General features: G+C 42.1%; 1 protein-coding gene across 31 annotated transcripts in view; it reads right to left on the reverse strand.

Moving 5' to 3' along the window:
- NRXN3 (neurexin 3) overlaps positions 1–27,696 on the reverse strand; it is a 1,270,857-nt gene that overhangs the window by 164,992 nt on the left and 1,078,169 nt on the right. For all 31 annotated transcript variants that reach the window (XM_081172108.1, XM_081172127.1, XM_081172102.1 and 28 more), the window contains one exon: positions 13,698–13,869. In XM_081172108.1, coding sequence (XP_081028234.1) covers positions 13,698–13,869 — 172 coding nt within the window. The remainder of the gene's footprint in view (positions 1–13,697; positions 13,870–27,696) is intronic.

Below are 27,696 nucleotides of genomic sequence, written 5' to 3' on the forward strand. Positions count from 1 at the left end.
TCCACACCGTGATCAACTCCCGCCTGGAAACCTATGTCCCCACTGTGGAAGGATGTGTGGATGCAGAATTGGCCTCCATAGTCACTTACGGACTCAGTGTTAAGACCGTGTTCATGGAAGACAATCTTACTCGGCTATGAGTGATCGCCAGAGAAGAAGAATGTATCATTTGCTTTTCAGGCCACACCCTTGGACAATATCTTGGGGGCGGGGGGGGGGGTATGGAGCGAACCCAATCCTAAACAAACTTATTAGGGAATAAGCCATGCTGGACTTCCATACCACTAAGCATGCTTTAGTTCATGCTGCAGACTTTCCCTTTGATTCCTTGAGTGATCAATATCATTGGCATTGGGAAGGAACTTTCTCCAGACTGGCAATGATCCTGGAAGGTTTCTGCTTTCCTCTATAGTATGCAGTTTGGTTCGTTCACATGAATCCTTTCAAATATTTGCTCCGTAAATGCCTTTATGCCAGGGATGGGGAAGCTATGGCTCTCCAGATGTTGGGCTCCAACCTTTTAGCTACACTCAATGTAGCTAATGATCAAGGATGATGGGGATTATAACTCAACAACATCTGGAAGGCCACAGTTTTACACAATATTGTTTGCCTGCAGGCAGAAGTTTAATGAGAGAGCACATATATTACATACAAAGGGGCAGGTTCAGTCCCTGGCATCTTCAGTCAGGGCTGGGAGTGATCCCTGCCAGCAATCTGGAGGAAGTGTAGTCAATATGGAACTAAATGGGCAATGCTTTGAGTCAGTATGACAGCTTTCTGTGTTCCTATGTTCACCATGGCATGAATTCCATAATCCAGTGACTGGAGTCCCTTGGAAGCTTATCAGGAGTTCGTCAGTCACATCAGTAATGAAGACAAATGGCACAAAATATGTTTTATATACCATAGCAAAATATTCCCATAATGTGCAGCTCCAAAGGAGTGTTTGGTGTGTCTTGGTCCAGCAATTAGAGATGACTCAAGCATTACATCATAGGCAGTAATTGCTTTTTAAAAACTACATAGAAAGCCACATTCAAGCATTATATTAACAGATTTTCCTCAACAATTCTACATTTGTTTTTCTTGCAAAACATACCTTTTCAGGTGTATTTTATTTTACTTTATTTTTTAGCCCAGAGCTGCACCACAACATTTTGAGAGAAGTGCAAAATTCAAAGGGTTATTAAGTTCTGAAGGATTGCTGTGTTCCCATGGGAATTCACAAGGTTCCAATTAGTCAGGCTTCCCTAGTCCATATACAGGTTTAGGACCTTACATCAGGTCTGATGACTTTCAGTGTAGCCCAGTACTGTCTTCTTCAACTGGCAACAGTTCTCAAGTCTTTTGCAGAGGACTTTCCCGTGACCTGGAACATCTTGTTAACTGGAGATGTCAGTGATAGAACCTGAAGCCTTCTGCCTGCTGATCTGCAAATGTACCATGGTCCCTTTCTTACCACCTTGTGGAAAACTGGGCCAATTAACTAATTAATAACAGCATCACTTTCTTTGCTAGCATGTCTAACTGGTTGTGATGGAGTCAGATGAAGCAGGATGACTCCCTACAGAGTAAGGTTTTTTGGGGTGTCTTTTTAAAAAACTAAATACAAGCTTTGAAAGCAAGTGTTTCTTTAAAAGGCAAACAGCTTCTCTGAAGCACAACACTAATTATTACAGGTGGTTTGGTTTCCACTAGAGCTCTGTCCAACCCCTCCCTCCCTCACCTCTTTATACAATCTTCCTACTGCTCTGAAGGATGCTCAGGCATCCAATGGATGAATAAACATACAGAATGTGAAGTTTGCATTAATGTACATTCCATTTCTGGCAAAGCCCCAGATGTATTTTGTAAGTAAACAGAGCAAGACAGAAAGGGGTGAGGGAGCCTCCTGTCTCAGAAGTAATTGAAACTTAGGTACCTATCTTATGTCCAGGTCAAGGCAAGAGATTTATTTTTAACACTTCTAACCATCTTGGATTCTTTCCTTACTTGAGGATTCAGGGGTGGTGTTTTTTATTTAAAAAATGTCCTTTTTTATAGTGAAATGTCCAAAACATGACAGTCTTTGCTGCAATAAAAGCATGCCAGAAAGAGGCTTCAGTGGCTTCTATTAGCACCCATCAGGAATGTAGTTCGTAGATGAGACAACATTCTCCAAATCACAAAGCAATCTTGGAGAAAGCACTCAGTACTAGGCAGACTACAAGTTATTCCCCTTTATTCTCAGACCACATGGTTGTTGCATGAATTCTCACACAGGAGGGCAATATGAGAACAGGTGAGAGACAGGCATATAGTCATCTGCTTCAATTGCGTTGCTATTTTTGATCCATGCATTTCCCCATTACTGTTACTAATGTCTGTCGGGAGCACATATATAAAAATAATCATTAGAATCATAGAATCTTAGAGTTGGGTCATCTAGACCAACTCTGTGCACTGCAGGAATCTCAGCTAAAGAATCCATGATTGATCCTCTGGGACAATGGAAACACACAGCCAACGAATGTTCTGCAGTCACAAGTTATGCTCCACAGGCATATCTTCCAGAAGCTAATAGGCCCTCCCATTATTTAAAACTATCTGTCCCTTCACTGTTGTTACTCCCCCATCTCTGGGTCTTCTTCTGTCTTGAAATGAGTGGCTGAGCCCCATTATTCTCTTCTACTCACTCAGAGGTTCCTCATTTAAGCATTTTCACAAGACCAGAAAGCTCACTCAGTGGCATTAGGATAAAACAGATGCTAGTAGTTTAAGCCATGTGGCATTTAAGGCAGCGGATGCATGTGACACAGATCCATTCTCGCAATGGCTATTGTATGGGTGAAGCCATTAATCACATTCAAAATGCTTGCACTTCCGGTTTGGATCGCCTGCAGCATGGGTGCGCGGAGAAGTTGCTGAACAGCCTTTTCCGAACTGCATAGGGTTCAGAGGGGGCTACGCAAGGGCACTGCGACCCCCGAAACCTCAAGGGGGGCCCCCTTGAGGGAAGCGCAACCGGCAGCGTCAGAGGGACCCGATGCCCCTGTGAGTTTTTTCTACTCTGAGAAAGCTCAGGAGCGACGGACCGAGAGGCGCAAAATGGTAAGCCCTGCGAACCCCGTGCAGTAATGCCTCGAGCCCCAGCTAGAACTGGCGACAAATTTCCGTAACTTTAAGAACGACCGTCCTGGGGCTATCTAACAAATGTCGGAACCGAAAATTTGGAGCATAGAGCCCATGGCGAGTTGGAGATAACTTAATTAAACTAAGGAGCCCGATCTGCTTTTCGGAGCCAAGATGGCGCTGGGACGCTAATCGGGAGAGTGAAACAAAGAAACTTTCACATACCCGCTGTAGAAACGAAGAAGAGAAAGTCCCCGTCGGGAGCTTCACGGGGCAAGAGTATCCAAGATAGATAGTATCAACACGGAAAAAGAGACTTTCGAGACTTTGTATAGATCGCTACAGATAAGTGGGGGAGAGAGACTAAGGCGAATACGGAGAGGAGTGAAAGGAGGCGAAGACGGGAGGAGGAGACGGAGGGGGAAGAAGGGGGAGGAAGAGTTAAATTTGAGAAACGGAGGAGACGAATCTTACCCCCCCCCAATGTTTCAAATAGCCCTACAGGCTTTTGATAGCGTTGATATACGAAGTAATTTTTGAGCCTCCGTCCCCCTCCATTTTTCTTTCTTTTTTTTCGTTCTCTGTGCTCTCTCCGCACTTTCTTTTGTTTTTTTTCTTTTTTTTTTTGTTTTTTCTCGGCTCCCCCGGTTCCCGCCGCCTTTGCAGCTGGGTGGCCACGGGAGGAAAACGCTGTGTGAGACGGAGCACGTACACCAGCCCCTATTGCCATTGGACTGCAACTAAGTAAAACCGTTTGGAAACCCAGCGCGACCCCGATTTTTGGCCAGACTTCGACGGACTTAATTATAGCCTAGGATTTAATACTAAAAAGAAACACAAGAACTATGACTTTCTTTGGCGTTGCCTAATTTGAAGAATACCCACTTCTGGAAGGGGGTGGGAAGCTCGGCACCGTTCCTCATCCCAACTGGAAGCAAGGACTGAAACCTATCCACCCCCTCATTTTTTTCTGCCTGCTGAACACTTAAATTCCCATAAAAAGACTTGGGAACTTGAAGGTCCTCGAGCGGTGGGCAACCCCTTGCTCATCTTCTCCCCTCCTCTACCTCCTTCTTTCCTTCTTTCCTTTAACGAGTGCCCCCCCCTTCCCGCCTTACCTGTGTCCCATTATTGATTTGCAGTTTCGGCGGCCCTCATGGAGATACCAAGCTGGACTTGATTAAAATCACTACCTGAACCAAATTTGAACTGAGGGCGGCTGCTAATAACCAGAACCTTGGATTAGGCCAAACAAGTGGCTGAAACTAGCTTAGAAGAAAGAATTTCAAATCTCCCTCACTGCTTTTGGACTTTTTGCACCCCCTCACTACCCCTTGTCTTTCTTCCCTCCCCGGCCCCCCCTACCCTTTTCCCTCCATTCGCATAGTTCCCCCCCTCTCTCCCCTGGTTTTATACCTAAGGAACTTTAGTGCTTTAACCTGCCAAAGGAGCAAACCAACGGAATCTTCTTCTAGATTGTACGCCCCTTAGGGGTCAGCAGAAAGAAATATAGGATTGACTATCTTTTAGAAGTGGGAAGGAGAGAGGGATTAGATCGGGAGGATGGCGGGAAGAGATGGGAAGAAGTCGGTGGGAACACCTATAGAGAGGAAAATTTCAAGGCAAGAGGAAATAAGGGATCTAGATGCCTTATGGCTAAAAATAAAAGAGGAACTTAGACAGAATGAAACCCATATAGAAAAAAAATTAGGAGAGATGCAGGACTCGTTTGATAAAAAAATAGAGGTAGTGGTAGGGGATCTATCAAGCAAAATTAAAGATCTAGTGGTCCGAACAAAGTCCCTAGAGGACTCAAATAGGAAAATACAGAAAGAAACGAAAGACCAGCGAAGAGATGTAGAAAAAATTAAGGAGAATTTTGAAGAACTAAATAAAAGTCAGGACCAAGTCTTAGACAATTTAGCCATGATGGAAATGAAGCAAAAGCAGCTAAACTTGAAATTTAGAGGAATAGGGGAAGCAAGGGAGGAAGATATAAAAGGAAAAATGATAAAGGAACTGGCGAGGTGGCTTACATTGAAAGAAGAAGAAGTTGCACAAACCATAGAAAACGCCTTTAGAATAAAAATAAGACTGAAACAAAACAAACAGAAAAGGACCCCAGGAGATTGCTTAGTGATTTTTAGATCGATAGAGATGAGAAACATAATCCTGAGAGAAAGTTATCAGAGGAAATTAATGATTGATGGGAAACCAATCATTATCTTCAAGGAAATACCAATCAGGCTCCTTCGCAAGAGAGAGGGCTACAAACAGATAGTCAATACCTTGAACAAGAACGGTATACAACACAGATGGGAGTTCCCTGAAGGGATCTCTTTTTTTTACAAAGGGAAAAGATTCAAGATAACGGAGACTCAGGAAGTTAGTAAATTCCTTCGAAGATACGAAAAAGAACTTGGGGGGTTGATGGTGAGATATGGGGAGAGAGGTGGGGAGAGGGAGGGGAGGGGGGGAACGGGGGGAGCGGGGGGAGGGGGTGAAGAGGAGGAGGAGGGGGAGGAGGAGGAGGAGGAGGAGGCGAAGGAGGAGGAGGAAGGGGAGGAACAGAAGGAAACAGAGAATCAAAACACCCGAATTTAATTTAGTTAAAACCCCAAACCGAAACAGACAAATTACTGACTTCTCAACTAGTTAAAAGTAATAATGAATCTTAAAATTTTAACATGGAATGTAAATGGATTGAATGAAAAAACAAAAAGGAATAAAATTGCAAATGTGTTGAAAAAGAAAAAATTGGATGTAATCTGTATACAAGAAACGCATGTAGCCAAAAAGCACAAGCATGTATTGGTAAATAAGAACCTGGGAATAGAATTTATAAACTCTGGGAGAGAGAAAAAAAGGGGAGTGGTAACATATGTCGATGAAAAATGGGAACCTAAATTGTCCTACAAAGATGAAGAAGGGAGAATTTTGGGAGTGCAAATAAATTTTCAAGGAGAAAAGATCGACGTGATAAACATCTACGCCCCAAATTCAAACAGGTCTGAATTCTATAAAAAACTGGAACAAGTACTAGTGGAACTAGGGAACAATAAGTTGATATTACTAGGAGACTTCAATGCAGTGCCGACATTAGAATTGGATAGGCAAACAGAAAAAAGAAAACGAAAACAAGGAAAGCTACCGGAATCATTTCAAGATCTGAAGGAGAACATGGAACTAACGGATGTGTGGAGACATAAGCACCTAACAGAAAAACAATTTACCTTCTTCTCAGAAGTACATAAAAGCTGGGGAAGAATAGACCAAATTTGGACCTCAAGAGATATTACTTTAAGAGCGACAAAATGTGAAATTCAACCGAAAACCCTTTCCGATCATAATTCAATAACTTTGGAACTAAAAGGGAAATTAAACGGAGGTTTTAGATGGAGACTGAACGATTATCTGTTAGATAATGACGAGGTGATCGAAAAAGCCAAAACTACATTAAAAGAGTATTGGGACCTGAATCTTAACAAAGGGGTAAACATAGAAACAGTCTGGGACGCCAGCAAGGCGGTCTTAAGAGGTCTCTTTATCCAGCAAAACAACCACAAGAAAAAAACAAGGCAGCAAAAAACAGATGAAATACTTAAACAGCTGAGGGAGTATGAAAAGAAATTAATAGATCATCCGAAAGATGAGCAAAGTTTACAATCAATAAAAATATTACAAAGACAATATTCAATACTAACGAACCAAGAAGTAGAATGGAAAATCAAGTTAATGAAGCAGAGATACTTCGAATCAGCGAATAAAACAGGAAAATTCCTAGCCTGGCAACTGAGAAAAAGACAGAAGCAGAATGTGATAAATAAAATAATGATGGAAGAAGAATTAATAACCGACCCAAAAAAAATACAAAAAAACTTCCTTAAATTTTATGAGGAATTATATAAAAAAGGAGAAGAAGATCCAGACCAAATAGAAAAATATTTAGAGAACTGCATAGGAAAAACTATCACAGAAGAAGAAAGAAACCAATTAAATAGACCTATAAATATGGAGGAGATTGAAAATGCGATAAAAAAACTGAAATTGGGGAAAGCACCAGGACCGGACGGGTTATCGGCCAAATATTACAAAGTGTTGGGAAGCCAATTAACACAAGTACTCTGTGACACCATGAACAATATTTTAAGAGGAGGGAAAATCCCTGAGACGTGGAGAGAGGCCTTTATAACATTAATTCCAAAACCAGACACGGACAAAACGAATATAAAAAACTATAGGCCAATATCATTACTGAATAACGATTATAAGATATATGCGGATATTATGGCGAATAGACTGAAAAAATGTTTAATAAGGATAATCCACAAAGACCAAGTGGGCTTCCTCCCAAATAGATACATGAAAGATAATGTGAGGCACGTTATTAACCTAATTGAATATTTGGAGATTAACAATAACATCCCGGCGTCCCTGATCTTCATAGACGCAGAAAAAGCGTTCGACAACGTTTCCTGGCGGTTCTTATTAAAATCAATGGAGAAAGCAGGGATTGAAGGGGAATTCCTAAAAGGAATACAGGCAATATATTCAAACCAACATGCCAAATTGATAATAAACAACAACCTTACGAATAAATTCAGAATAGAGAAAGGAACAAGGCAAGGATGCCCCCTTTCCCCGCTTCTTTTCATTCTGGCCTTGGAAATACTGGCGAATAAAATCAGGTCCAAAACAGAGATAAAAGGGATTAAAATAGGATTTAAAGAGTTTAAATTAAAAGCTTATGCTGACGATCTGATGTTATCCCTAGAAGAGCCGCAGGAAAGTGTGGGTAAAGTATTGGAGATCATGGAGGAGTACGGTAAACTATCGGGCTTCAAGTTGAACAAAACCAAAACAAAAATGTTAACAAAGAACCTGAGAAATGAAGCGGTGGAAAGACTAGAAAGACAATCTGGAATTAAAGTGGCGAGGAAAATAAAATATCTAGGAATTTGGCTTACACCCAGAAATATAAATCTAATTGAAGATAATTACACATCAATATGGAACAAAGTGAAAAAGGATTTAGACGTATGGAACAGGGTGAATCTCTCGTGGCTGGGTAGGATGGAAGCAATAAAAATGAACATACTCCCCAAGATGCTATTCTTATTTCAAAATATACCGGTCATCAGAGGGTCTAAAATATTTAAGGATTGGCAGAAGACACTTTCAAGATTCATATGGCAGGGAAGAAGGCCAAGGATTAGATTCAAACTGTTAACAGATAGTAAGGAAAGAGGAGGATTGGCAATACCTGACCTAAAATTATATTACGAAGCAGCCTGTCTCTGCTGGGTCAAAGACTGGATAACCTTAGAAGATACAGACCTATTAGATCTGGAAGGAGCCGATAATAGATTCAGTTGGCACGCCTACCTCTGGCTAAATAAAGAAAAAGTACACAAAAGGTTTTCGAGCCATATTATAAGAGGACCCCTGTATGAAGTCTGGAATAAAAATAAGAAACTGTTGGAGCAAAGAGTACCCTGGTGGCTGTCCCCTACAGATTTGCTGTCAATCAAAAAAATAAATATGGAAGAACAAAAACTGACATATGAAGACCTACTAGTGAGATCCCAAGACAACTGGAAACTAAGACCATATGAAGAACTAAGGGAGAGGTTGACGGGTTGGATACAGTATCATCAAATTAACGCAATATGGACAGAAGATAAAAAATTAGGAATGAATGAAAAGAAGTCCAAATTCCAGATTGAAGTAGTTGAAAGTAAATCGAAGGTATTATCCAAGATGTATAACATACTACTGGAATGGGAAACTAAAGATGAAAAAATCAAACAAGTTATGGTTAAATGGGCAAAAGACCTGGGTCATGATATAGAATATGAAAAATGGTCAAAATTATGGAGCGAGGGATTAAAATTCACGGCAAGTGCCGCAATCAGGGAAAATTTGGAAAAAATGATTTACAGATGGTACCTTACACCAGAAAAATTGAATAGAATGTACAAGACCGCAGATAAGGCTTGTTGGAAATGTAGGACAAAAGAAGGTAATTTTATACATATGTGGTGGACATGTGAGGAGATTAAAAAATTTTGGGATCAGATATATAATGAGTTAAAAAAGATATTCAGATATACATTTCCCAAAAGCCCAGAGGCCTTCCTATTAGGGATGGTAGGGAAAGAAATTCAAGAAAAAGATAAAATTCTATTCCAATACTCAACAGCAGCGGCCAGAATGCTTATCGCTCAAAACTGGAAAAGCACAAATCTTCCAACGGTGAGGGACTGGCAATTAAAACTGTATGACTTTATTGAATTAGCAAAATTGACACAAAAAATTAGAAATCATAAAGATACAAAGTTAAAAGAAGAATGGAGTAAATTTATGGTTTATTTCGAAGGTAATTTTAAAAACTTACCAAATACAGCAGGTTTGGTGTAAAACTCCCGATGTGAAAATCATAAACAAAAACCAGCGGTAAAAAGATAACTACTGAATGTAAAAACCCGAAATCAGTAGGGAAGGAAGTCGACAACCTTATGTTTTTATGTTGTAGTTTTTTGTCTTTCTTTTATTCCCACTTGCCTGATTTTTTATTTTTCTTTTTTCTTACTTTTTTCATAGCACTTAAGGGCTGTGACTTCTTGTTGAATATTGTGTTGTTGCTGTTTTTTTTTTTTTTTTCTTATCCGTTTTTCATTTTTTTATTTTTTGTATGTATAAAAGAAAATCAATAAAGATTATTTAAAAAAAAAAAAAAATCACATTCAAAATGCTTAATAGGGATAAAAACAGCATTGACGATTCAGGTACGGGGTTCTACCAAGACTCATCAGCTGTTTTAAGGGTCATTGTAGAGATTGTCTCTACATGGTAAATTCTAATTCTGCTTGTGACTCTCTTTAATGTTCTGCTTAACCTGTCACTTTTGAAACATTTGTAATCGCTTTGTGTTTGAAGCATCTTTGTAGAATTAGCAGTTAGCCAAACTCTACTGAAAATAAATTACTTTGGGGTTATTCATGAACATTCACTGAAATGTCTAGAGGCTCTTTAATTACCTGGCTATATTCACAAAACCCAGAAACCGAAACAGCAGACTGTAGTGTTCCAGTTTAAATTATCAAAATTGTTTGATTATCCACATTCACCATACACTACTATGTAGCCGCAGTTTTAAAAAGCCCTATGTAACTAGCACCCCTGCTTGTTTGAACTTCTAATTATCCATATATTTCGGGTGCTCCCACCCTTACCAAGTCATTTAAATTACATGAGGTTGCATTGTGTATCCCTGTGTACAAAGGAATGGAATGTAAATAAGTCCTTTGCGGCATAAAATTTCAGCATAAAAAAATTCTTAGCTCCAAGGAGTGAGCAGGATGCTCTGGTCTGTAATTGGATAGATGAGCCACAATTGTGGAGGGTTTGTTTGTTTGTTTTAGAAGTTTATAGGAGTATTAGAGGGATTTATTTGAAACCTACTTTAGAAGAAGGGACGCGGGTGGTGCTGTGGGTTAAACCACAGAGCCTAGGACTTCAGAAGGTCGGTGGTTCGAATCCCCGCGACGGGGTGAGCTCCCATTGCTCGGTCCCTGCTCCTGCCAACCTAGCAGTTCGAAAGCACATCAAAGTGCAAGTAGATAAATAGGTAGGAAGGTAAACGGCGTTTCCGAGTGCTGCTCTGGTTCACCAGAAGCAGCTTAGTCATGCTGGCCACATGACCCGGAAGATGTACGCCGGCTCCCTCGGCCAATAAAGTGAGATGAGTGCCGCAACCCTAGAGTCGGTCACGACTGGACCTAATGGTCAGGGGTCCCTTTACCTTTACTTTAGAAGAGGAAAAGTGCAATAACATAAATCTAATATCTATTTTAGTTCCCTGGTTTTCCATATCACATGGTGGATTCCTTGTTGACTAATATCATATGCAGTGGTTTAGCTGACAATGAACTTCATAACTACCATACTTTCCACAAATTATAAAATTTCGGTTTGCAAAAAATGCAACCCCCCCAAAAAAAACCAATTTGCACAAAATGATTGCTGAGGGTTGTCCACTGGATTCTTTAGAATACGAATGAAGAGCTTGTAGCCCAACAACCCATCTAGCTTAAATTGGACTGACTGTCATTTTGTGATGGCTCTCTTCCCTTGGAGAGCTGGAAGGTCAACCTATAGCTGAGAACGGTGGCAATCCTCAGCCTCCTGCCTTCCGAAGCAGAAGTAGCAACAGAATTACTTCTTCAAAACATTTTTAGTATGGTAGGTGAAACAATGCAACACAGTGACATTTACAAATTTCTCCAGAGTGCCATAATTTGGTACCATCTAATTTATGAACAGCTTCTACAGTACAACAAATTATAGGATGCATCCTGAACTTTCCTCTCTCTTTTTCTGTTTGGGCTGCAAGCTGCATATCAATAGAGTAACCAAATAAAGCTACAGTTACTTAATTGGTGGAGGGCAATTTTAAATTGGTATACTGTGAGTAAAGGACATATATCTATACTTTTTAGGCTAACAGGAATGAAAAGGAAGCATTGACATTTCCCTTTGATAACCAGTGATATCTTTTTGATTATATAATTGGTTTCCTTCAACTGAGGTGATATGCAGATTTATTTAAATTTGATTGAAATGTGTGTGTGTGTGATCTCGGCCAAATAGATACCCTTTGACAGTCAACTTAAGGGAGAATCATCTCCTCTGAAGGCTCTGCAGCCTCTGAATCTGTGATCATCACTGCTACCCCCAGTGTACTTTAGGATTATTTGAGCTAAGATGCATTAACAAAGGTATATTTTATGAGAAAATTTATCCAACATGCAAATTTTCATGCTGATATTTCAAATTTATTTAGAATTTGAAAATTAATGCAGAAAAGGATAGGAGCAGACTTAGAGATGAAACTGTGTGAAATTGATTTGTACCTGCAAAGCTGCTGATGGCTGTAGCATGGCTAATAGGAGAACTCTTAGGTCAATGGCAGATTAAGTCAAATGGTGAGAGGAAAATGGGGTATTTCTATGAGTTTAGCATTGGCTGGGAATAACACACTGGATTCTTAGCACAAACTATTAAGGCAAAGTTTTCTGCTTCCTGTTCTGATTTTCGGTATGTATCTCATATCTGTGAAACATACTGTAGTCTGCCCTTGCAATTTCAGAAGGAAGCTCCAAATACAGCACAAACCATAGATAAAAATCCCTTTATATTCACTGTTACTTTGGCCTGCAAGCATGACAACACATTACAGAGGGAGAAAATACAGTTATTACTTGAAAGAGAGGTTCTATTTATTGTTCCTGAATTAAGATGTGATTACTAAAATAATTTCCTTAGGGGTGCCAATTCATTAAAGTTTATTTTTTAAAAGTAATAATAGTCAATTAACTGTGCTATTTCAATCAAACAACAAACTAATTGAAGAACAAAATTAATAAACAGGAAACTCAGTATACCCACAATAAACAGAAGATGCCCTCAACTGGCAATCTCTGCATCTTCTTTCTTTGCCCAGCTAGCAGTATTTCCTGCTTATCCCACTGCACCATCTTGGTTCAGCAGTGCATTTACTAGCCAACAGATTTCTTCAGCAGCGGGAGTGGAAGAGTAGTGCAGCAAAGCGTGGCAAGTATAAGGGGAAGGAGCAATCTGGAAGTCCTAGACAACTTAATAGGAAACCACCGCTAAATGTCTCCGTTAATTGCATGAATCAGATAGTGTTGCTTTTCAGTCCTATGGGTGATTAAAGGGAAGGCAGCTAAAAAATAAAATTAAAAAATCATTTTGAAATTTTGTGCTACTGAAATTCCAAGCACATATTTCTGGTGGTGACGCTGTAACAGGAAACTTTCCCAAGAAGGAAGAAAAGCAACAACAAGCAGTGCCAATGTTAATGATCAAGAGTTTTCACGATATATTAAATTTATTGTAGCTCCTCCTTCCCAGACGTCATATGCTACACCCCATTTTCATTGATTCAGAAAAGCCACAAGTAGCAATTGTATGTTTGTCAAAACCATTTGGGCAGCAGTCTACAACTTACATGGCAAATGTTCTTCCCTACTTCCTACAGGAATATTCCAGAGTATACAGATTATGAGTAGAGCCAATGCTTTTTTCTGGGGGTATGCAGGGGTACACATACCCCTAAATATTTTGTGAATCTAAGTTTGGCCTCATTGAAGGGCAGTATTTCAATATGAGTAGGAAAATGGGAGTACCCCTAAACATTTTTTAAGAAAAAAAGCACTGGGTAGAGCTACTTTTGTTACTTTGTCTCTGCAGAATCAGATTATATTCAGAGGTTCCAACATTTGACATGTGTATGTTGTTGTTGGTTTTTGTCACATCACATGCACTTCATATGTGTGCCACTCCTTAAAATATGGATGTTCCGCAAAACACCTTATACCCAATGTGGTGAACATAGTTTATAAACTGAGAGAAATTTTGTTCAGGTCTTTGTTCCTCCAGGTGGAGCTGTTAATATTTGTACGCTGTGCACCAATATACTGTGCAGCTCCTCTATTAAGGCCCAAGGTTAATACCTTAAGAGAGAATGAGAGAGGAAGATTTCTCAGTTAGACATTTACCTGAAGGATAGTGTTCATTCACTGGCCAACCATCTACCTGAAGAGTAGCATTGCCACCATTTCGGGTAAAGCGTACGACGTGATATTTGCCATCATTGACTGGGGTGCTTTCTTCTTTGATCGAGATATCTACTGTTCCGATATTGAAAACTACACCAATCTTGCCTTGTTCCTATGAAGAAAAGAACAGAGAGAATAATAATTTTTTTTTAAAAAAACATTTTGAATTCAGATCCTACTATGACATAGAAAGCTGGTCCACTAAATAATGGACCCATTATATGTATTTAGGGAAGAGCTTCATTAACTGGGCATCGCTAGTTCATACACAGGCAATGTGTGTCATGAGAACAACATATTTGAAAAAGAACAGCTTCTCCAGTTGAGTAAAATTGCCGTTATCCATACTAGGATCCTGGTGTTGAACTAGAAGTTAATCCCTTTATGTTTCTAAAGCGAGAGATGGAAACTTTATGTATCTCACAGAGAAACTGGGCCTTTAGTGTCATCACCCCAGTCCTGTGGAACACCCTGCCAATTAAAATTCAGCAGGCACCTTCTGTGGAAACATTTAAATGCCTGCTGAAAAAAGATTCTGTTCTGCCAGGCCTATGCAGGGAATTAAGAGTACATCATCCAGAATGGTCTATTGACGTTCATTTTTGTTTTTATTTATTTTCATTTTTGACTTGTTTTTAACTTTTCATGATTTTATTGTTTGGTTTTTATACTGTGGTAAACCGCTGTGATATATATTTTTATGATACAGCAGTATATACATATTGTTATAAATAAAACAAACAAACAAATAAAATTTAACTGACGGGACATCCAAGTATACTACTTTTATTGCTGTAACTGCTTTGCTTCCATTTTGTACAGAAGGGAAAATTGTAGCAATATGTCAGCAATACTGCTAACATGTATTGTAAAGAAAATCAAATAATACAATAATAATAACAACATACCTAAACCATTTCCACACACACACAGCAGGTGTGTTGACACATAAAACTAATATCAGACTATAGTTTCCAATTATAAAAGTGTGTACTTCCACTTCATCTTCAAAGGTAGGAAGTTTAAACCTCCCATTTGCCATTTGGAACAAACTGCTGTTTCCTGGTATGCCCAAATTCAGGAAATTCTAATTTCTTCAAACCACAGATAGTTATAAATCTATATCTTAACTTTGATTTGAACAAACCACAGTTTCCTATATTTGGTCCTAATGGTAAACTGTTGATTGTTCCAAACCACAAACAGCAGCTTTAAACTTCCCTCCTCCCCATACAAAGAATATAAGAAGAAGAGGGGGCGCTTATAAGCCTGAGATTTGCTACAGTATATTCTCAGATCAAGGGATCATGCTCTCCCATTACATCTGAATGAGATCATAGAAAGAAGCTGCCATTAAGCAGTGGAAAGATAAAAACAGGTCTGAAATGCGCTCTAGCCCATATTGCCACATGACATGTAATTAAACAATTAAATCAAATGCTAGAGTGGTGATAGGCAACTGGGTGCCTTCCAGATATTGCTGGACTACAACTCTCCCTGAACACTGGCCACACTGGCTGGTACTGATGGGAGTTGAAGGCTAACAGCATCTGAGTGTGCCATCTTGGCTACACCAGCAGTAGATAAATCCAGCAAATATCTAGAGATTCAATAAACTGGTTTGGTCGACTGCTTCAGAAAGTAAAAACGAGGAGCCAGTGAGTGCAAATACAAGGTGCATTTGACGTAGTGTGTCACAACTTGAGCAGACTTGAGATAAGCCATGGCAGAGTTGGGAGCTGCATCAAATTAACTTAGAACAAAGTCATTTGCATAATTGCTGTTGTTTAAACTTGAGATTGAAAACAAATATCGCCCGAATATAAGATTTTACATGGAAATGAACATCTGCTTCACAATCTCAAACAAGCTGGGTTTGGTCCCAGCCCACAGTTCCTTCTGCAATACACAAGTCTCCAAGCATCAAAGAGAATAATAGCAAACTGAACTGCAATGTTGCAACAGCCAACTGTGAGAGCCAGAATGACTTACATGAGTGCCAACAAAAGGAAACCTGAACATGTAAGGACAGAAAAGATAGGGTTGCTAGCTTCCTAAGAGTGAATCCAACTGCCCCTGCTGATGCCCAATTGGCACATTGTTGAAGTTACACCGTGCTGTAGAGCAGTGTTTCCCAACCTTTTTTGGGCAAAGGCACACTTGTTTGATGAAAAAAATCTCGCGGCACACCACCATTACAGCCCCGTGACGTCAGCGCGAAAGTGAAAGTTTTCAATTTTTTTCCCTCCCCCTTGCCGGGGAACCTCCAAGCTTTGGGGTTGGGGGGTTAGGAGGCAGCAAAGCGAGGGACTGAGGGACGGCGGCAGCTGAGGCGGCGGCTGTTGTGGTGGTGGCGGCGATAGCGGGCAGAGGAGGGGGCGGCGGCGGGGCCGAGGTGGCCGGCGGCGGCGGGGGAGGCGGCGGCGGGTGGAGCAGGAGGGCGGCCGAGGCCGGTGAGGGAGTAGGGTTGCCCGGGGCTTGAGGAGCCGTCGCCGGGAGTTGCTGCTGCTGTTGTTGCTGCTGCTGCCCGGACATGCCGGCCTCCTCCTCGTCCGCTGTCTCGCGCTCCTCCCTTTTGCATGCGCTGCCCCGCCGCCGCCCCATTGGCTGGGTCCTGTCAGCTGATCCTGTGTTATTTCCTGTGTGTGTGTGTGAGGGGAGAATGGAGAGAGAAACCTCGGCACCACCACCGTGGAGCCGCCCCCGGCTCGACACGGATCCTCGCCGCCGCCGCCTCTCACCGCCCGACTCGCCCGCCTCCCTCCCACGGCACACCAGCCAACATCTCACGGCACACTAGTGTGCCGCGGAACACCGGTTGGGAAACACTGCTGTAGAGACTTACAGCAGAAGCCTTGAACTACACCAGAAAGGATAGAGTAAAGTGTGTTTATTATTCGCTGACTCATATAAGGACCCTTAGCTTAGTCACAGGGCACATGCAGAAGGTCTCAGATTCTGTGTCTAACATCTCCAGTTAAAAGGATCCAGGACCAGGTGCTAAGACTCTGCCTGAGATCCTGAAGGATGGAGCACTGACGTGACAAGGCAGCTAGATTCCAATCAGTGAAAGGCTGGTTCAATGCATGGTGGCCACATCTAGCATGAACAGTCAGAATAGGCTGTGTACCACTACCCCAGAAATAGGTTTCCAACTGTAGATGGAAGTAACTTCAAAATTTTAGATCAACGATCACAGAAGCTTGTGAGTATATCTCTGCAGAGCAGAGGTTTTCAACCTTTTTGAGTCCACGGCTCACTTGACCAACTGAATTCTTTCTGTAGCACCCCTGTGGAGCTCAGGAGCCCAGTTATGTCACCCCTTGCCTGCAAAGCTGGCAACCTCTCGCCCTTTTTCCAACACCTTCCCTTGTGGAGTGTTCCCCCAGTGTCCTCTCCTTGGGAGTCCTCTGGGCAGCTGCTGCTGCTGCTGTCCCTGGTCTCTGAGCTGCCCCCCTGCCCAAAGAGGGGTGTCTCCCAGAGGCACCATTTGCCTGCGGAGCTTATAGCCAGCGCTGCTGCAATAATGAGCTGTGCAAGCCTTTGAGAGGCAGAGACAGAGGAGGGAGGGAAGGAAAGTGGGACAGAGGCTAATGTTGTCTGCGCCCCCCCCCCCAGTTGATGGGCATTGCCATTCAAATAGTGTCCACACAGGACAGGGCTTACTTGAGCCCCTGCAATATTTTATTCAAGTTTCCACCCCTGTTACAAGCTTAACAAACCATATTTTTATGACCCCTGATGATTACTGAAGATTATTATCCTGTTTTTCTGGGGGGATGTAAGCAACCAATAGAGCAAATATGCCACCAGGAGTGAACTCCTAGCAAATATTATTGCTTGTAAATAGAGTAAAATGGGAGACCCAGCACCCGGATTCCGTTCAGATCCTAGAACAGCTGCGAAACCCTTTGCTTCAAGTCTCCCAAAACACTTCCAAAAGCAGAAGCTGAGTGAACAGCTTGGTTGTCTGCATCCCAGACACGAAGAAAATCTCAGTTGTCATTTATTGGCCAATCACATTCTTCTGAGGAAACTTCTGCATGCTGTATTTATTCTCCATCAGCATAACTGCACTGCAAGTTTGTAAACTTTGGCAGGGGAAGGCATGCACAAATGCACTGATGGTTACACCACGAGAGGATAAAAACAGCTGTTTTCAAACAGCTGGCTAAAGCTCCGTTTGTGAGAGATGTCTTCTTACTATTTCCCATTTTCAAGAAAGAAGGTGGCGGGTGTCACGTCTTTCAGCAACCCAGAATTCATGCTCTCACTGGGATACAGTGGTGAGAGCTTCATAAGCAAATTGAACTGGCATTGTTTATAATGTTAATCAATGGCACGCATTGATCTCTTAACATGAATTACAGGTATAGCAATTCATGCAGGGCCTGGGGAGGTGGGGAACAGGGGATCCCCCACTGCATCATCCCTCTTCTGATGACCAGGAGAAAGACAGGGGAGAAAAGGAAGGAGGAGAAGCAGTTTCCTTCCCCCCCCCCCACATGTTTGGCGCTAGGGTTGCCATATTTCAAGAGGTAAAAATCCAGACACAAAAAGCTCCCGAGCCAGAACCAGAGCCACCAGTGCACAAAATCCAGGACATTTGCTTGAAAATGTAAAATCCCCCCAGATAGCATGTAGGACCTTCAAAAGAGGACATGTCTGTCCATTTCTGGACATATCACAACCCTAGGCTGCACCAGCTCTAGCCCTCCAGTAATAAATAACTTTAAAATGTTATTTATGAAAATAAAGGTTCTCCTCCTCCATAAATTAAGGGTGTTTCCAGACAATATGATTGTTGAGCATTCATCCTGATTTGTTTGTGGGGAGATTAGAAAAGTCACACAAAACCAGTGCACTGTTGATCTGTGGAACTCCCTGTTGCCAGAAACCAAAAAGGCATTCATTCCTCTTACTGAGTTATTTGGATACCCAATATCTCAATGACAACCAATAGGGCCACCTCTGCAGTTCTTAATACCCAAGGGGTCTGTAGCAAAGGAGGCAGTCTTTCAGCTTTTTGAGGCCTGAGTCATTTAGGGTTTTCAACACCTTGAATTGGGCCTGAAAACCAACCGGCAACCAATATGGCCATTCCAATGAGACAAAGACTAGGAAACTTGCTCAGCTGAAGAAAATATCACCTATCTCAAAATGTCTTTGGGGAGACTGTAAATAACACCCATTGATTTCTGGCAATTAAAGATGACAGCCAGGCTTAAACTTGCAGACAGTGTGGAAGGCGCCACATAAAGCTTTTAATTGTTAATCATCTCAGTCAAGTTGGTCATACCAGTTGCTGGATGTTTGTGAAATCATAGACTAATAGGGACTTCCAAGAGTCATCAAGTCCAAACCCCTGCAATGCAGGAATCTCAACGAAAGCATCCAGGACAGATGGCTATCCAACCTCTGCTTAAAGACCTCCAAGGAGAGAGAGTCCACCACCTCCTGAGGGAGTCTGTTTCACTGGCGAACAGCTCTTACTGTCAGAAAATTCCTCCTGATGTTTAGTTGGAATCTCCTTTCTTATAACTTGAAGCCATTGGTTCATGTCCTAACCTCCAGAGCAGGAGAAAACATGCTTGCTCCATCTTCCATGTGACAGCCCTTCGGATACTTGAAGATGGCTATCATATCTCCTTTCAGTCTCCTCTTTTCCAGGCTAAGCACACATAGCTCTTTCAACCACTCCTCATAAGTCTTGGTCTCCAGACTCTAGATCATCTTGGTTGCCCTCTTCTGCCCTCTGACATGTGATGGCAGTGGATCTGCAGAATGCACCCTAACCAGAGCTGTCTGTCTTGGCATATAGTCTCTGTGTGAGTGAGAATTACACTTGGCTCTGGGAGAAATCCTATAAGGACGGACCATCTAGTGCCAGAGGAGATGGGTAAACAGGCCTATCATATTGTCAGAGGTCAATTAGCTGCAATACTGCAGCATAAAGAGGGTGAAGGGGCAAGTGCCTTTTGACAGCATTAATCAATTGGAATTTGCTTTTGGAAGCTGCATGTTGGGCTGAAACTATTTCCAGCCCTCTTTCCTAAAGTAATTCATTTAGTTATGGAACTGGTGGCATAATTATATAATGCATACTGCAAAGTAATATATAGCGGGGGAAAGATGTGTAATAGCTTCTCAGTGTGGTTCATCAGGACCGCAGCTGGGATGCTGCTTTCACTGCTGGACATTTCATTACCAGACAGATATCGACAAACCAGGGGGGTTCCGAGAAAAATCAAGAAAAATGGTCAGGCGATTGCAGAGAATGATTTAAGAAGGAAAATACAGCTATACGAAACTATCATGGCATATAAGCAACTCATTTCAGCACACCAAACAGATCAATTGTCAATCCTCTCCCCGCTCCTGCCTCCCTCTCTCTCACACACCCCAGGAAATTATTTGTGGTGTGCCTCCTTCCCATGGAATATGCATTGAAAGCATATTTATTTACCCAGCCCTTTGAATGCTGGGAGTTCTGGAACAGTATGAGAGGAATTTGATATGATTTTAATATGGATATGTGTGTGGTTATATAGTCACCCAGTGTTCCTGCCAGAGGGGGGGGGGGATGATGTGCTAGTAAATATAAATAAATAGTACAAAAAATGATCTCTGAGGTCCACTCTGAGAATCAGTGTAAGTCCTCCTCAGGTGTTTAGGTGTAGCTGTGTGCTGGCTTTAATTATGGAGGGGGGCATTCACACAACCCAGCCACAAGCGTCCCCAAGCATGCTGGTTCTGCTTCTAATCTTTGTATGTTGGACACAGTTGCAATTTCACCCCCATCCTTAGTTCATAATAATATAAAATATATATTAAATTGTCTTTCAAACATTGCAAAATCAAAATCCTCAGCTCCTGCAGCACATGATCAGTCTCTGAGAAATCCAACATTCATTTAAGAAATTTTACCACCATTATTCCACTCAGGCAAACTGTAATTTAGTAAAAAATTCCTTCCAGTAGCACCTTAAAGACCAACTAAGTTAGTTCTTGGTATGAGCTTTCGTGTGCATGCACACGAAAGCTCATACTAAGAACTAACTTAGTTGGTCTTTAAGGTGCTACTGGAAGGAATTTTTTATTTTGACTATGGCAGACCAACACGGCTACCTATCTGTAACTGTAATTTAGTACAGATTCTTTCAGGTTGTAATTGGTTTGAAAGTGCATTTACTTTGCTGCTTGTTTTTTGGTGAATTGTTCAAGAAATGATCTATGGGCCACTGCTGGATTAGTCCCCTGTTTCTAGTCTAAAATGCTGCGCCAATCTTAGGCCTAAGCATTTCAGAGACTACTCCAATACCCAGCTTGCACTCAAAAGCCACTCTACGCTAAGTTCAACAGCCGGGTTTCCATGAAAAATCATCTGACATCAAAAGCAAAACATTTGTCTGCATGAGCATTTGGAAGCTGACACCACTGCTGTCATAACAATTAGATATCTGATTTGCTTTTCATTGCCTTTCTAATTGGCTGTAGTAGGCTGCCTCAGGCTAATGATGAGGTACAGTAACTTTTTTCCTTATAAAACAGCACGTAAATAGAACTGATGCTTTATAAGCAACCTTGGATTCATGCCATTTTCATCAGAAAACTTCAGAAACAACCTCCACCCAAACACCTTTCTTCTATACTTTTAAATAAGAGAGGATGGCTCCTAATATTCTGATTGTAACACGCAGGGAGGGAGGAACAAGAACATATTTTATGCAGACCTGGAAAAAAATCATTTCATACTTTGGTCCAACGTGCTACATCTGAGCAGAAAAAGCTACTCACACACGCCGTATTGATGGAGCTTGAATATTTGAAGGTTGGGCATTTATCAAAGAGTCAGAGACAAAAGGTGGCCTTTCCTTTCTTTGACCTTGTTGGTCTGATGTGAGTCGAATACAGCTCACCACATGCTCTAACCTCAGCTTGTCAAATTGTCCTGACTGGGAGAGCTCATTTAAGAGGGGATCAGGTCAGTGGCATGAAATGCAAAGAGAGAGAAGAGAGAAGGGTGATGAATGGCTCTGACTCCTTTTCAGTCCCATCCTATGCAAGTGAAGGACAGGAATGGCAACACTGTGCCAGCAGGAGCACAGGTGTGGGGAAGGAGGAGGAGGGAGCTCAGAAACATTGCAGAGAGAATTGGAAAGCACAGCTCATCTCCTCAGCCTCTGCCTATTTCCTGTGCTCTACAGGCACCAGCTCAATCCCTGATCGTCAGAGATGAGGTCTATATTGCCCACAAGGGCAGCACAAAAGTACTGCTGTTCAGCATCCATTATTTCTGTTGAAATTTGGAGCAGCTTGCATCTGGTGAGGTTGGGCTGGCTGGGGTCAAGCGCTTACTGAATATGTCACACATAAATGCTATATCTGATTTTTCTTTCTGTCTTTCTTTCAGTCCCTGTCACAGCTGTTGGCCTAAGAGCTTGGGTACTTTTTTCTGATGGGGTAAATGCAACAAATGCAAAGGTCAAGGGGGGACGACTAGATTTAGATTTGCTGTACCACTCAAGCACCAGAAAGATTATCTTGTGTGCGTTCAGGCATCCAGAGGTATTCAAATATAAAAAGCACACATATGCACCCTCACAAACAACATTTGGAAAAAAATAGCTCCAGTTTTAGCATTGTCATTTAGCATTATACATGGTGGATGTCTGTGGGAAATTTCCTCCCAATTCTAGTCTCAGAGATGGCGGTGGAGAGCAGAATCTGGACTGGACCTTCAGCAAGGAAAAGGGATAAATAATCTTCCCCACATCCATGGTTCTATTCCAGATCCCCTCACAGCTGCGATCAAATGCTCACAGTCTCCAGAAACATGCTTTTCCTGTAGCTGTTTAGGCCTCATGTCTAGGATTAAGACTTTCAGGGTGACTATTCTTCAGTATTTGGATATCTAAGATCAAAGAAGAGAAGAGTTGTATATTTTTTTCCCTGGGCCTGGGGGAAAGTATTGAGACTGTGCTACCTGTGAGTAAAACCTTTTTGCATTCAATAGGACTTACTTCTGAGTAGACGTAGGATTGTGCTTTTCAGGCATGTTACTAAAGATATCACAGGAAATAATTTGCAGGCTTTTACTTCTTTCTTTCTTTTTACACATACACACATTAAATCACAGTTTAAATTTTTAAGATTCATTTTGCAGAATCTGCTTTTTACATATGAATGCTAATTAATAACCTGCATCTTATTATAAAACTCCTAGATTTGATTTCCCAAGCTTGCTATGCTGAGAAAGGGTAATGAGTTGTAATTGCTAATGATAATGGTGCTCTCACCCATGGAGTGCTTTGGCAATTTTTCACCATATAATACCTACTAACATTCTCATGCGATATGCAATCGTTATTATTTCCATTACACAAAAGGGGTCCAAAGAGGGAGGCATCAAGTCCAAATGAGCCCTTTGGATCGCTCCTTTGGGGAGTGATGATGGCAAGGGCGTTTGGTTGTGGATGGGGTTGTTCCCAGGTGAGAGATTAGAGCTGCTGGCGGGTGAGATGTGACTTAACCCAGCTGCCACGTGAGAAGTTGAATGCTGAGGAGCTGCGTCTGTGGCAAGAGCATGGATGCAGCTCACAAAGGCATATCCAGCGTGATCAGTGGCTATTTGGTGAAATGATGATGATGATGATGATGATGATGATGATTTATGTTATGTTATGAATAATAAGAAAGGAAACTAAGACCACTCATGACTGCTGTGGAACCCTGAATCATGCAATGAATCCTGAAACACAAAACACTCAAGGTGGCTCAAAACTTTTCTCCCTTTGTACATGAGTTTATATTTTCTCAGGACAAACATGGGATTAATGACCGAATCCTCAAAATCATGAAATCTAGTGACACAAGATAAGTGAAAATCAAAGCAACACAGCTTCACTGGGAGCAGCATGCCACTGTGTGTGTGTATGCTCTCGCGCACGCACACAAACACACACCCACACACACCAGTCCCATTGCAATCAATGCTGAGATATCATTGGGAGATGGATGTCGTATGAGAGCAGGTGGGTGTCAGCAGGGCAACATGCAGGAAGTAGCCACTGGCTAAGAGGCACAGTTAAGGACAAGAGGCAGACAGCCTGGTCTTGATGTATGGAATCTGAACCAAGGAGCCCATAAAGTCCTCACCCTGCCCATGGGCTAAGTATGACTCCATGGTCTCGAATGCTACACTCCCTACTGAATTCCCATCCCCTGGCGTGCAATACACACACACAGCGGACATTTGCCAATATAAACTCATGAATCCGCAGCATTTTGAACATGGTGATTTATATATCTGTGCTCCGATGACAAGGTAGCAAGGTGGCCGGGGTGCACTGTTGGCTTGCTGGACCCTGGGGACATTTATATTCATCACATGGCATGAATGACAAATGATAGCATGTCAGCGAATGAAAGCAAAGTGTCTACATATCACTTGGCGCTTAGGTAACATTGCTTATCTGCCATGCTCATCTGCCATCCCTGCCCACTAGATAGCCTGTAATTTAGTTAACAAAAGGAAGAATTTCAGAGAATGATCACCTTACTGCCTGTCTGTGATGCCTCTTAAGGTTATAGCAGCAGAAAACAAGAACTTTGCTTCTATCTAAACCATTTATTAAACTGTTTCTTAATAATTTCATGGACTGTTTCTGTCCCTTCCCCTCTGAAGGTGATGAAAGTCTTCCAATAAGGCAGCCTGGTCTTCAGGTTGGAGTGAAGTTGTAAAGCTACTGGCTGCTATGCCCTTCCACAAAGTGTGACATCTTCCACTTGGGCAGGAGGCAGAAGCAGCCAGAAGAACACAGCTAGAGGTTTGGACAGAAGGACTGGAATGCTTCCGCCAGTACAGCCAGCATCTCAGATGGACATAGTTTCTCCTGCTTGTTCTCACTTAGTAACATAGGAAGTTGCCCTATACTGAGTTGGACTATTGGTCCATCCAGGTCTACACCCGTCTTCCCCAATCTGATGCCCTCCAGTTGTTACTGGACTACAAATCCAATCAGCACCAGGCAACATGGCCAATGGACAGAGATGAGGGGAGTTGTAGTCTAAAATATCTGGATAGCAGTAGATTGGTCTACTAGGGCGTGCCATTTTTTGCAAAGTTCTTCAGTTCAGGGGGGGTCTTAAAAATATGTTATTGGGTGTGAGGAATTCAAATCTGCTATTATATTTGTGATTGGATGACATTTAGCTTGATAAGTCTATGTTTGATGAAACAAACTGCTTTTGAAAAACCAAAGAATTTTAATTTTACCTTCTGAAAATGCCAGGTAATGACTGATTAATAAACTAACTTAATTAACTAACTAACTAACTAACTATAATATAACTAGCTAAAGGTAAACGTAAAGGACCCTTGGATGGATAAGTCCAGTTGAATTTGATTATGGGGTGTGGTGCACACCTCTGCTTTCAGGCTGAGGGAGCTGGCGTTTGTTGGCAGACTGCTTTCCAAGTCATGTGGCCAGCATGACTAAACCGCTTCTGGTACAATGGAGCATCATGATGATTCCCAGAGCTCACTGAAATGTCATTTACCTTCCCACTGCAGCGGTGCCTATTTATCTACTCGCGCTGGTATGTTTTCAAACTGCAAGTACTTGGCAGTCATTTTTAATGATTTCTATGCAATTTTACACATATGTTGCTTTTCCAAAATACTTTCCCCCAAGTTATGTTACAACTTTTTAGCACTCATCATTTTTGGAATTGAAAAATTCCACATGTCCTACTGGTCTACAGTGACAGGCTGTATCTCTCCAGGATCCTAAAGATGCCAGGGATCAAATCTGGGGCCATGTGCCAGCTATGGCCTTTCACCAGCAATGTACACCTGTAGTTAGGAGAACAGGCACTGAGCCTCTGCTCTACTGCCACATTTGCAAGATGTATGCCTAAGGCAGTGCCCACTTATTTTTTTAAAAAGGAAATAACAGTGTCAGGATGTGTGGCAGCAGTAATTGCACCTCGTGAAACCTGAAGCCAATTCACATCTTATTTCTAGTGTGCTGCCCAGGTGGGGGAAACTGTTTGTTTGGATGATCTCACAATAGCCAACCCCGCCAATCCCCCTCATTACCTACTTAGCAGAAGAGCTCCGGTGGACTAAAATAACAGAAATCAAGCTTTCCTCTTTATCAAGAGTGCACAATTCAGTCTCTGTTAAGTTGTGGGTGAACATATCAGACAACACAGCGATTCTTCAAACAGCTCTTGTTTATTCACAAACCCAGAACAGAACAGAACTGAAGGGTTCAGCCAGCCTGCTTATATAGAGCTCCACTACAATGCAACAGTAACAACTTTCTGTAACTATCCAATCACTGAACGTCACTTTCAATTCCTTATTTGCGTATGTGGACCTGAGTGAAAACTATCTACAGTATCTCCCTGCTGGCCCAGGGTGAGAACTTCAGTACATAACAGTCTCCCTGTATGTATGTTCACTGTCCTCGTGCCATTGGTTCTGCAGGTACCACAGACACAACACAGTTCTGAAGGCTTTCCACAGACAGTTTGGACTCATGCATGGAAGATAACGCTGTGGATTTGCTTAACTGTCATTTATAGGAACTCCCCCCAACCCTTGCAAACCTGGCTGCCCCCGGGCAGCACCAACCACCTTGGGGTCCTGAAACTGTACTGCCAGAGTAAACCTTTTGAAGTCCGGACACGTTCTTTCTCACCTGGGTAACTAAAAACCCACTTTGCCTATAACACAGCCCACATTGTGTTGCTTCTGGCTCCCTGTCAAATAAATGCTATCTTTCCAAGGGCTGCAGAGGGAATGGGGTGGGGGTGGGGGGTGGAGGCTGCCATAATGAGGAAGTGGGAAGGAGGTCCTGCTTGGGCCTCGAGGGCTTTTCAAAGGGCTGGTTTAAGAGCTCTCATTAACGGCTGGAGATGCTCCTGGAGGCTCGCCCTTGTCCTGAAGCACTGCCTGGGAATAAGGAGCAGGCTCGTTGGCTCCAACACGCAGCTGCCTGAGATTCAAAGCCCTCTTCAGCTGATTTTTAAAGTGTCGGCAGCCATGACCTAATCAAACGGAATGCCTATTAGCTTTTCTCTTTAGCAAATGTTAACCTGGAGTGCAAAGAAAAATGGAACAATCTTTGGTATAGACTGAGAAGTGAACCAGAAAATAGATCAGAAAACACAGCTTGTTTTTTTGTTGTCGTTTTTTTTTTAAATACAGCAATAACGCTGAACAAATCCGTAGGGGAGACGTAAAGGTTATCTCACAAAGTAATCGGAGGAAGAGCAAAGTAGCTGTTTGTTATGCTTGAGCTGTCAAAATGGTGGCGAGGAGAGAGCTTGTTTGGTTACACCAAACAACAACAACAACAACAACAACAACAACAACAACAACAACAACAACAACAACAATAATAATAATAATAATAATAATAATTTATTATTTATACCCCGCCCATCTGGCTGGGCCTCCCCAGCCACTCTGGGCGGCTTCCATAAAAACCAAAAATACAATAAAATATCACACGTTAAAAACTTCCCTGAACAGGGCTGCCTTAAGATGTCTCCTGAATGTCAGGTAGTTGTTTATCGCTTTGACATCTGCTGGAAGGGCGTTCCACAGGGCGGGCGCCACTACCGAGAAGGCCCTCTGCCTGGTTCCCTGTAGCTTCGCTTCTCGCAATGAGGGAACCGCCAGAAGGCCCTCGGCGCTGGACCTCAGCGTCCGGGCAGAATGATGGGGGTGGAGACGCTCCTTCAGGTATACTGGACCGAGGCCGTTTAGGGCTTTAAAGGTCAGCACCAACACTTTGAATTGTGCTCGGAAACGTACTGGGAGCCAATGCAGGTCTTTCAAGACCAGTGTTATATGGTCTCGGCGGCCGCTCCCAGTCACCAGTCTAGCTGCAGCATTCTGGATTAGTTGTAGTTTCCGCGTCAC

This window comes from Podarcis bocagei (assembly GCF_964188305.1).
Source record: "Podarcis bocagei genome assembly, chromosome: 1".
In the NCBI taxonomy this organism is placed as follows: domain Eukaryota; kingdom Metazoa; phylum Chordata; class Lepidosauria; order Squamata; family Lacertidae; genus Podarcis; species Podarcis bocagei.